At 46.4% G+C, this 12,181-nt stretch overlaps 1 protein-coding gene across 1 annotated transcript in view; it reads left to right on the top strand.

The window, feature by feature from the left end:
- Positions 1-11,743, top strand: part of PIP5K1B (phosphatidylinositol-4-phosphate 5-kinase type 1 beta) — a gene marked incomplete at both ends in the record, with an annotated part of 194,451 nt that extends 182,708 nt beyond the window's left edge. The window contains 2 exons of the mRNA XM_080708994.1: positions 11,086-11,207; positions 11,439-11,743. Of these exons, the coding sequence (XP_080565120.1) occupies positions 11,086-11,207; positions 11,439-11,743 (427 nt within the window). The remainder of the gene's footprint in view (positions 1-11,085; positions 11,208-11,438) is intronic.
- Between the last annotated feature and the right edge of the window lie 438 nt (positions 11,744-12,181).

Genomic DNA, 12,181 nt, shown 5'->3' on the forward strand with positions numbered 1-12,181 from the left:
AGAGAAAAAATCATATGTATCTTGGTGAGTTTATCTACTAGATCATTTCCATATGTAATAGGGCCAGGTAATCCAGTATGTGCCCTAACGTGCTGGATAAAGAATGGTGTCTTTCTTAAATGTATATAAATCTGGATTTGGCTAGCCATAGAATGAATAGGAGTATGTAAAGAGAGTTGACCCGCGCATTCAAGCGATCTAACCAGATTAACCACATATTGTGAATCTGATAATAAATTGAAAGGAGAAGAAACTCTCTTAAAAATTTCTAAAACAATATTTAATTCAACCAGTTGTGGAGAGGTATGTGAATATTGGATGATAACAGGATCGCTTCCCTCTATTAGGTAGGCCCCCACACCAGTTTTGGATCCATCAGTAAAAATGTTAATTGCATTAGCTACAGGTTTGTTTTTAGTGACCAATGGGAAAATGAGAGGATGTTCCAGAACAAAATGTAACAATGGATCTTTGGGAAGATGATTGTCTATTTCACCACTGAAAGAGCACATAAGTATAGCCCAATCATCAATAGTGGCTACCAGCGTTTGTACTTGCAGAGCAGTGTACGGTACCACCAGCTTATCGGGCGTTCTGCCAAAGTGTTGGATGCACTGCTGAATGGCTTTAAGGGCAAGGCTTGCTACACTGGTGGGATAATATTCAACTACCTTTTGAGGGGAGACTTTGGGGTGAATCCAAAGAAGGGGTCCTTGTTGCCAAAGAACACTAGTAGGCTGTTTTTCAGTGGCCAGGATACAAGCCCATAATGGCTGTCCAGGGGTCACTCGACGGAGAGACGCTTTCGTAAGTGCTTGTTCTACTAATTGTAACGCATGGCGGGCCTCATCGGTAAGGACGCGAGGAGAATCTAATTGAGGATTGCCTACGAGCAGATTATATAAAGGTTTCAAGGCATGGTTAGGAATTTGTAAAAAGGGTCGAACCCAATTAATGTCTCCCAACAGTTTTTGGAAATCATTGAGGGTTTTTAATTGATCAGTGCGGATGATTAATTTTTGAGGCAGGACTGCATGGGGGAGAACAATGTTGCCAAGAAAGTGTATATTTTCTCCTCTTTGTACCTTTTCTGAGGCGATGAATAATTGATGAGTTTCCAAAATCTTTACAAGGTGACAATAAGCCTCCTCAAGTATGGAGGGATTTTTTGTGGTTAACAAAATGTCATCCATGTAATGAATACACCGAATTTCTGGAAATTTGGTTTTTACGGGCTCAAGAGCACTATTTACATATAATTGACAGAGGGTAGGGCTATTGGCCATTCCTTGTGGGAGGACCACCCATTCATATCTACTGTCAATTTCCTCTTGATTAATAGAGGGAACAGTAAAAGCAAAACGAGGAGTATCCGCAGGATTTAAAGGGATGGAGAAAAAACAATCTTTTATATCTATGCTGATAAGTGGCCACTCCTTCGGAATAGCAGAGAGGAGTGGAAGCCCTCGTTGGACTGGCCCCATAATCTGCATTTGGCTATTTATGGCTCGGAGGTCGTGTAATAACCTCCATTTTCCAGATTTTTTCTTTATCACAAAAATCGGGGTATTCCAAGGAGAGGTGGATGGCCGGATATGGCCTAACTGTAATTGCTCTTGTACTAATTTCCTTGTTACTTCAAGCTTTTCACGGGAGAGAGGCCACTGAGGAACCCATACTGGATCTCCCGTCTTCCAGGTAATGGGAATTGCCTCCTCAGTGGCTACTGCACAAAACCCAGTTCCTCGCGACCACTCTTTTCTTTAGTAGGAATTGGGCTTTTACGTCCCTGGAGGTGTTTTCCCAGCCCGTAGGAAGGGTGGTAGCCCTGGCGAAGGAGAATATTATGGGCTTGGGGGAAATAAGATGTATTTTGTAAGGAATATCCCATGTCCACTAATAAATCTCTTCCCCAGAGGGAAACTGGCAGCTCCAGCACATAGGGTTCAAACTGCCCCTTATGTCCCTCCTGATCTTTCCAATGTAAAGCCCTAGCACTGAGGTCAGGGGTTTTAGCATAACCCAAACCTCTAAGTTCTCCGGTAGCCTTTTGAGTGGGCCATGAAGATGACCAATCTTTACAGGCGATGACACTTTTATCTGCCCCAGTATCTAAAAGTCCTAGGATTTGCTTGCCTTCCACGTCCAAGGTTATCAAGGGACGAGTTCCCATATCAAAGGCAAGAGATATTAACTCATTTCCTGAAGAACCGAACCCACCAATACCGCGTCGTCCCTCTGCTGAAGGAAACATACCATGTAGACTGGGAAGCAAAAGTAACTGTGCCACTCTATCCCCAGGGGAAATGGCAACGATACCCCGGGGCGCTGAAACCATCACTTTGATGATACCGGTATAATCCTCATCTATAACCCCCGGATGGACTACAAGTCCTTTCATGGTAGAGGAAGACCTTCCAAAAAGTAAGCCAACAGAATTAGGTGGCAGAGGACCTTGAAAATCTGTTTCAATAATTTGAACCCCCATTTGTGGCGTTAATACCAGCCTGGAGGTGGCACAGAGGTCCAATCCTGCCGAACCTGGAGTGGCTCGCCGGACTGTTCCGGAGGCTGTAAATTGGGCCACTGAGGTGGCTGTGTCTCCATGGCCCCATACACCTGAGGGTTCCCATATTTTTGTGGGCCCTGGGAACGAGGGCCCGCCCTCCCGTTTTTTGTCTGAGTATTTGATGATTGCTTTCCAGTATAGGGCAAGGGGTTGCCATCGATATCTTTAACCGAACGGCACTCAAAAGTAGGATGCCTTCCTTTTCTACATCGACGACAATACTCAGGAGGAGAAGGATAAGATTGGGACGCCCTACACTTAGGACAATCTCGTTTTAAGTGTCCTGTCGCTCCACAGGAAAAACAATTGCCATTTTTGGTACTATTCTTACTTTGTTGTCCGGAGGCCTGTATAATGGCTGCAGCAAGTCCTGAATTGGTTAAGGGTCCTCCGAGTTCCCTGCACACCTTCATCCACACCTCTAGGCCTTTATGTTTGTAAGGAGTGATGGCCTGTCTGCATTCTTTAGTGCATTGCTCATAGACCAATTGTTTAATGAGCGGCATGGCCGCGTCAGAATCCCCAAAAATTCTTCCCGCAGCCTCTACTAGACGGGCAACGAAGTCTGAAAAGGGTTCAGTCAATCCTTGAGTAATCTTTGTAAGGTTACCAGATACCTCTCCTTTGTTAGGGAGGGCCTTCCAGGCCTGGGTAGCGAGTCTGTTGATTTGTTCATACACCTGTTGTGGATACCCAAGCTGTTGATTAGCAAATCGTCCTTGGCCCATCAGCATGTCTATATCCCAGGCTGAATTTCCTGCTGCTCGATTACGTGCAGCTTGTTCAGTGGCATATTCTATATAATAAGCTTTCCAATCCAAATATTGGCCAGGATTTAAGGTGGCCCTAACCAAATTTTGCCAGTCTCCTGGGGTCATGGCATAGCGATGTAAACTCTCTATTATTGCTATAGTGAAAGCAGCTGACGACCCATATGTGCGAACTGACTCTGCGAGATGCTTAACTATTTTAAAGTCCAAAGGCTCATGATAACGATTTCCCCCCTCCTGCAGCTGGAAAACTGGGAAAGCTTGATTTGCTAAAAAAATTCCCGCATCTCTCCACATCTGACTACTAAAAGAGACACCTTCTCCTGCTCTGGGCGCAGAAGGGTTATACGGAGGAGGCGAAATTTCCTCTTTAATCAGTTCAAAAGCTTTCACTTGTTTACAAATGGCCTCTAATTCCTCCTCAGATTCATCCTCCCCCTCTGACTCTGAATCCTCCTCACTGGCCACTTTAGAGGAAGTTGAACGTTCCTCTTTTACACCGTCTAAAGCTGCCTGGCCCTCCTGCACAAATTTTCTAAAGCGCCTTTCTTCCAAACAGGCACGAATCAGCCGACAAAGCGGCCGAGTCCCTCCTGTGACAATACCTTGTTCTTCGGCGCGTTCTACGTCTCTTCCCAATTTATCCCAGCTTGCTAAAGAAAGATTCCCTGATACTGTAAACCATGGCGCTACCCTATCTATTTGTTCGAGAAAATCTTGTATTGTCTTGTCCCTAAGCTTTAGGCCTCTACTTTTCAACAAAGCTTTCAATGCTTTATGCAATGGGTGAGATGGACTATTTCCCATCTTGTCGAATCAGGACCAGCCCGATTCTCTAACTTACTTACACTAAAAAATATCCTCCTTAATGGAGCCCCCTTTGATCGGGGAAAATACAGCGCTGTTCCTCGCTTTTCCGCGAGCCTCGCTTATCCGCGAGCCTTATTTACTAAATATCCTCCTTAATGGAGCCCCCTTTGATCGGGGAAAATAACCCTCCGTAAACGGAGCCTCCTCCTCCCTTTTCGGAGTCAAGGAGTACTTACCAGCCGGCTGCCCTGGACTGCCGAGGTTCTGATCAAAGCGAAGGTCCCCGTACGGGCCAACCACTTGTCGCGCGCAGTGACGACTCTTACACGATCTTCCTCAAGCAGTTTTATTACCCCAGGTTCTTGTACAGTTCCCGCAAATCTTCTTCCCGTAAATCTTCTCTTCTCTCTCCTTTCCCCCCAGAGATCTTCCCCTTATATAGAGCCCAACAGCCAATCAGCAGACTGTTCACGTGCACAACTCATGGCAACAGCCAGTCCATTGGCTGTTGCCCTATGGCATGCGGTGTTCCCGTGTATCTCATGCTCTTGTCGTCACTTCCTGAAAGCTGTTTACCACCTAAGTGCTCTGGGGAAGATTTCCGCTCAGCGCCATCTTAGCTCTCGGACTTACTGGCTGATGGGCGGGGCCCGTCACAACCTAGGTCTCTACAATGGCAAATTTCTAAAATTTCACTGGGGATGAACATAGAATAAAGGTGGTTAATTAGAAAGCAGAATTCAGCTGGGCGTGGTGGCGCACGCTTGTAATCCCCGCGCTTGGGAGGCTGAGACAGGAGGATCGCGCTGGTTCGGAGCCAGCCTTGCTGGCTTAAGAGACCCTGTTTCCAAATTTAAAAAAAATAGGTCTGGGAGTGTAGCCCGGAGGTAGAAGGGCTTCCAGGAACCCCAGTACCACCAAAAAAAAAAAAAAAAGAAAGCAGAATTCAAGTCCTAACTGTTCAGCTTCCGGGTGAGCTGGGTGGGCCCCTGCCTCTCCTCCTCTCTGGGCCCGGTGTTCACAGGAGAGATGCCGGGATGACAGACTCAGCCCACGTGACAGCAACGAGCAGGACAGGCTGGGTGTGATGCCCAAGGGGTGGCCGGGACTCTGACGTCCGGCTGAGGATGTGGCCAGTGTAAAGAGGCGGGCACAACCTTGTTGCTACTCAGAAGTGTGGGCTCAGAGTTGGCAATTTTTCTAGCTTCTCAAAAGAGGCTGTGGAAAACTGGTTATTTGTGGGAATTTCCTGTTTCTTGATTTGGCAATAATTCAAACTAAAAAAAAATTCTTTTTTCTTTAAAATATACTCTTTCTATCCAGACTAGGTTTGTTGGCCAATGGGGTGGAACCTCTGGGCTGGACAGCCTCCAGGATGATGGTCCTGTGACCTCATATCTGTGCTACACCAGGTCAGGCCTAGGACATTCTAGAAGGTTCCCAGGCTTCCATGGGCTACTCTCGAGGTCTCTCCAACCAGGGCTTAAAAATCTAAGACCCCAACTCTTGAACTTGTCGGGCCCAATATAATTTTTTCTCTATTATAAAAAAGAAAAAATGCTTCTTAATGACTAGTGAGTAAATCAGGAATTTATTCAAAGCAGTTAATTTTAGAATGTACATGACCTAAAATATATATTGCATGGAATTCCCTGGTAATTCCAGTTACCATGTTTTAAGAGCTCAGGTTCAGAATTATGACCTTTAGGTACTTTGCGAGCCTCTTTTTTTTTTTTTTAATGTAAAACTGGGGATTAAACCGAGGGGCATTCTATCTCCAAGCTACACCCCAGCCCAATTTTTATTTCTTAATTTGAAACAGGGTCTCACTGAGTTGCAAAGGGCCTCACTAAGTAGCCGAGGCTGTCTGTGAACTGTGATCCTCCTTTCTCAGCCTCCCAGATGCTGGGATTACAAGCGTGCACCACCACACCCGGCTCAGAATCTAATTTTAAAACGTTTTACCCTGGCGTGGTGGTGCACGCTTGTAATCCCCGCACTTGGGAGGCAGAGACAGGAGGATTGCGCAGGTTCAAAGCCAGCCGTGCTGGCTTAAGAGACCCTGTTTCAAAAAAAAAAAAAATTGGTCTGGGAGTGTATCCCAGAGGTAGAAGGGCTTCCAGGAACCCCGGTACCACAAAAAAAAAAAAAAAAAAAAAAAGTTTTCAGAGCCTGGCATGGTGGTGCACGCTTGTAGTCCTAGAGCTTGGGAGGCTGAGACAGGAGGATCGCACAGGTTTGAAGCCAGTCAGCACCTTAGTGAGGCTCTCAGCAACTTAGTGAGACCCTGTTTCCAAATAAAATACAAAATAGGTCTGGAGGTATAGCATGGAGGTAGAAGGCCCCTGGGTTCCATCCCCAGTACCACAAAAAAAAAAAAAAAGTTTTCTCTGTGTGTGTGTGTGTGTGTGTGTGTGTGTGTGTGTGTGTGTGTTGTGGTACTGGGGTTAAAAAAAATCCAGGGGCTTTTCTACCCTCGGGCTATACTCCCAGACCTATTTTATACTTTATTTGGAAACAGGGTCTCAGTAACTGAGGCTAGCTTCGAACCTGTGTGATCCTCCTGTCTCAGCCTTCCAAGTGCTGGGATTACAAGCGTGCACCACCACGCCTGGCATTAAAAAAAAAAAAAAAGTTCTCAAAGGCAAGGGATTGTGGTTTGCAGATAGCCTCAGCTACTTAGGCCCTTCACAACTCAGTGAGACCCTGCTCCAGAATAAAGAACAACAACAAAAAAAAAAAAAAAAATAGGGCTGGGATTGTAGCTCGGAGGTAGAATGCCCCCTGTACCTGGCAGCCATCCATCTACTTTCTGTCTCCCTAGATTTGCCTACTTTAGCATTTTGCATAAATGAAATCGTATGCTATGTGATCTTTTATGAGCAGCCTCTCCGGCTCATCCTAGTATCCTCAGGGCCGCACCTGGCTGTTGCATGGACCAGCACTTCATGCTTTTGTTACCAAATAACATTCCATTTTAGGAGTAACTTACCCATTCATCTGTTAACGGACATTTGAGTCATTACCGCTTTTTGCCTGTTATGCATAATGACACCGCAAATATTCATGTACAAGATTTTCGTGAACATATATTTTTGTTTTTCTTGGGTATATATGGGCATATGTAGGAGTGGAAAGGCTAGGCCATGTGGGCTTGTTGTGGTAATGGTGGTGATGGTGATGGTGGTGGTGGTGGTGGTGGTGGTGATGGTGGTGATGGTGGTGGTGGTGGTGGTGGTGGTGGTGGTGGTGGTGGTGGTGATGGTGGTGGTGTTGATGGTGGTGGTGGTGGTGATGGTGGTGGTGGTGATGGTGGTGGTGTTGATGGTGGTGGTGGTGGTGGTGATGGTGGTGGTGGTGGTGGTGATGGTGGTGATGGTGGTGGTGGTGGTGGTGATGGTGGTGGTGGTGGTGGTGGTGGTGGTGGTGGTGGTGGTGGTACTGGGGGTTGAACCCAGAGGCATTCTACCCCCGAGCTACACTACCAGTCCTTTTTTGTTGCTGTTTTGAAACAAGGTTTTACTAGGTTGCTGAGTGTCTTGTAAATTGTGAGGCTGGCCTCAAACCTGTAATCCTCCTGTCTCATTCTCCCAAGTCCTGAGATCATAGGCGTGTGCCAACACCTGGTGGCCTACGGTTTGAGGACTCACCAGTTTTCCAAAGTAGCTGTAATATGTGAGGGCTCTATGTTCTCCACCTCCTCTCCAACACTGGTTAGCACTTTTTTTCTTTTTTCTTTTTTCTTTTTTAATACCCATCCCAGAGGATGTAAAGCAACGTTTCATCGTGATTTAGGGGTTTGAGGGGGGATCATTTGTGGTACTGAGGATTGAGGCCAGGGGCATTCTACCACCAAGGTACACTCCCAGCCCTATTTTATTTTTATTTTGAAAGGTGTCTCGCTAGGTTGATAAGAGTTTCACTACTTGCTGAGGCTGTCCTTCAATCGACAATCCTCCTGTCTCAGCCTCCCAGGTACTGGGATTACAAGTGTGTGCCATCATGCCAGGCTTCATTGTAGTTTTGATTTGCATTTTCCTGATGATCAATGATTTTGAACATCTTTTCATATACTTTTTGGCCATTTGTATATCTTAGCATGCATGAGGCCTTGGCTTCATCCCCAACACCACAAAAAAGTTATAAATAAAATTTAAATTAATAAGTAAGTAAAAATTGAAAAAGAAAAAATGCTTCCAGAATATTCTTAGTTATGTGTGTTTGAATGAACAAAACTTAATCTTAGAAGGAAAAAAAGCCAAAAATAATCAAAAGTAAAAACTCAAACACAAAGGGGAAAACTTACTTTTTGAGCCTCATTAAATAAATAATATGTGTTGAAAATGACCCAGGAGACATTAGGGAGGGTTTTTTGGGTTTTTTTTTTTTTTTTGGTAGTTATATGAAATGTAAATGGAAAAAAACAATTAAAAACTGGGAAGTTAGACCACAGTTCCTATTTTCTGACCAGTCTGTCCCATGCTTTGGTGTGTAAGTGGATACAGCATTTCTCTTCCTCACAAGGATTAACCAGGCAGGAGCCTTTAAGCCCAGGAGAGATGTAAAAGGCATCTTCTGAGTTGAAAGGCAAAGCCAACCAGTGCCCAGGAGGCATCCTTGTTTCTGATTGGGAAAGTGAGCTGAGCGGTCTTAACCGCCGCCCACACCTCTTACAGCGACGGCCCTGAAAGCTGCCAGTTTACACGCCATGGAAACCAGAGGGCACACACGACCAAGTCAGTGCGTCACAGGAAGGAAGCCACAGTCGTCCTGCCTAGAACGGAGCAGGCTCTTCCCCAGATGGCATGACCCATGTCATCAGTGTCTTAAAAGCAGAACTTTAAAAATTTTTTTTGGTCCAGAATTCAAAAGAAAATATATCCAACCAAATGGAGATGGCTTTAATTCCTCAATTGCCATATTCCCAAATATCACCAAATGGAAGATAGCCCCACCCAGGTGTTCTGCACTGAGCCCCAGGCCCCTGGTCTGTATAGAGATAAAATTATGTGCAGTTCTCAGACGAGGGAAGGATGGAGGTTACCCTGCCTCAATGGCCTCGCATCCAGCTGGCTTAGACAAGAGTCTCAGGGGTCTTTTAGAAGAAGTCAGGCCAGGCGTGATGGCACACGCTTGTAATCCCAGCATTTGGGAGGCTGAGACAGGAGGATCGTGGTTCGCGGACAGCCCCAGCTACTGAGGCCCTTTGCAACTTAGTGAGACCCTGTTTCAAAATAAAGAATAAAATAAGGCTGGGGGGGGGGTGAAGCTTGGAGATAAGATGCCCTGGGTTCCACCCCCAGTACCGCAAAAAATAAATAAATAAAATAGAAGTCAAGCCGAGTGTGGGGCACACACTTGTAATCTTTGCGCTTGGGAGGCTGAGACAGGAGGATCACACAGGTTCGAAGCCAGCCTCAGCTACTTAGTGAGGCTCTCAGCAACTTAGTGAGACTGTTTTCAAATAAGGTATAAAATAGGTCTGGGAGTATACCCCGGAGGTAGAAAAGCCCCTGGGTTCTACCCCCAGTACCACCAAAAAAAAATAGAAGTCAGCTGTGCCCTGAGCCCTGAAGGGACCCAGGCAGAGGTGATGGGGAGGGGACCAATGAGGGCCACCTTCCCTTTTATTTCAATGGAAAAGAAGCCAGGCATCCCTGAACTCCTACATTAATATCCATTAAATATTACCAAAGGGACCAGTTCCTTCAACAGGTAAAACTGGCTATCAAATCACAACAAAACAAGGTGGTTTCTCCTTGATGAGTCTCCAATGCGCTGTGTGCCTGCACGTGGCTGTGGTTGTTACTAAGCAGCCAATAGGCTGCTCTCCCAAAGCACGGAAGATGATGCGCTGCACTTATGTAAATCATCCTGACTCCACGCGTGGCCCCGAGGCCAGCAGCGTGAGCATCACCTGCAAGCTTGTCAGGAATGCAAGTTCACAGGCTCCATGCCACACAGAATCAGAAACTCCACTGGAGGGTCCAAGAAATTGCAGTGTAACTGGTCCTCCAGGGATTCAGATGCACATCAAAATGTGACAGCCACTTACATAATCAAGCCTCTCGTGCCAAAAAGGAAAAGAAAAAAAAAAAGCCGGGCGTGGTGTTGCACGCTTGTAATCCTAGCATTCGGGAGGCTGAGACCGGAGGATCACGGTTCGCGGACAGCCTCAGCTACTTAGTGAGGCTCTCTGCAACTTAGTGAGACCCTGTTTCAAAATAAAGAATAAAAATAGGGCGGGGGGTATAGCTTGGAGGTCTAATGCCCCTGGGTTCCATCCCCAGACCTGCAAAAAAAAGTAAAAGAGGGGAAAAAAAGGAAGGGAGGGAAGGAAGGATGCATGAGGCGTTAAATCCTATGAATCAGCAAAGCGTGACTACAGGAGAGAGCTGAAGCTGTGAACAAGGGCTGCCCAAGTCAAAGGCAGAGGCCTCTGGAGGCGCAGCACCCGCCGCTCACCAGCCCTGAGGTCCACACCACCTCCCAAAATGCCACACACGAGAGAAAGCTCCGCCGATAAAACCAAATTTGCCTAACATAAATGATCATATCCCCAAGTGTGACCATCAAAAAGTTTCATCCCAAGAAGCCGCTCACCTTCACCTCTGTGTGTGTACATGCATGCACACGTGTGCGTGTGTGTATGTGTGTGTGCATGGCAGATTAAGCCTGAAGGCATTCTACCTCCAAGCCCATTTTGTTTGTTTTGTTTTGTTTTGAAACAGGGGCTTCCTAGGTTGCCGAGAGTCTCTGTAAGTTGCTTTGGCTGATCCTGAACCTGTGACCCTCTGTCTCAGCCTCCCAGGTGCTGGGATTACAGACACACACCAACATGCCCAGCTCACATCCTCCTCTTTAGCTAGGACTCTGGGATGCCTTTGGTTTCTGTGCTGGAGGCCACGGGCTTATTGTCTGCCTTTGTTTTTCCAGCAAAGGGTTACCTTCCAGTTCCACATTCACCTTGGAAGAGGGGACCATCTACTTGACCGCTGAGCCAGACGCTCTGGAAACACAGGACGATAACGCCTCCGTGCTGGACGTCTACTTAGTAAGTAACGCTGCGTTTCCTCCCCTCCCTTCTGGTCTACAAATGAATCCAGGCCAGGGCTTACAAGAACAAGCTCTATTAAACCAGGCATGCTTGGGTTTGAAAGAACATAATGGCATCCTGTCACCTCTACAAAGGGAGTGTCATTTCACACGCTGTGTTTTCCTACTGTGGAACATGACACAAAAGAACATCTAGGCTAATGCTAAATCTTCATGGATCCCTTGAGGTCAAGCAAAGTGGGGCTCCTTGGTGGTGTTCCCGACAAAGGAGCATCTTGCTTTGACTCAATTGTGCCCCCTGGTGTTTGGGTTTGGGGAATGCCTCTTTGATAGGTTAGAAGGCCAGGGGCACGGAAAAGGTGGCGGAAAGAATCCAAATTCAGTACCAAAAGAATTTTGGCTGGCCCCCTACTGGGCCACCACCAACCACCTGTGTGATGTGAACAGAACTCGCCTGACCGTGGGTTCTTATGTAAAGAGCAGTGAGATAATGCCTGGCCGACCTCGCCCACAAGGCTCCTTTGACTACCACGAGTGATTACATACATGTGGTGTCCCTCTTGCACATCAAGCTCATTTCTACCCCGGGGCATTTGCACATAATTTCCCTGTCTACATGTTCTTCCCAGAGTTCACCTGGGCTCCCTCACTTCCTTTACATCTCAGCCCAAACATCTCTTTCACTGGTAGGCTTTTTATAACTATCCCATATAAAATAGCAGCCTCCACCCTCCAACCATTGTGAAAGGATTTATTTTTCTTTTCATGATACTAGGAATTGAATCCAGGGATACTCTACTGCTGAGATATACTCCCAGCCATCACCATGCACAAGAAGGGGGGGTGGAGGGAGGAGGGGGGGAAGGGGGGGCATCCAAAAGAGAAGGTGTATGGAGTTTCAAATTGAGAATTGTTTTTTATAAAATACCACTTTTAGGGCTGGGGATGTAAACTCAGTGGTAGCGGTAGGCTCAAT

Source organism: Muscardinus avellanarius (genome assembly GCF_963383645.1).
Source record: "Muscardinus avellanarius genome assembly, chromosome: 13".
Taxonomy (NCBI): domain Eukaryota; kingdom Metazoa; phylum Chordata; class Mammalia; order Rodentia; family Gliridae; genus Muscardinus; species Muscardinus avellanarius.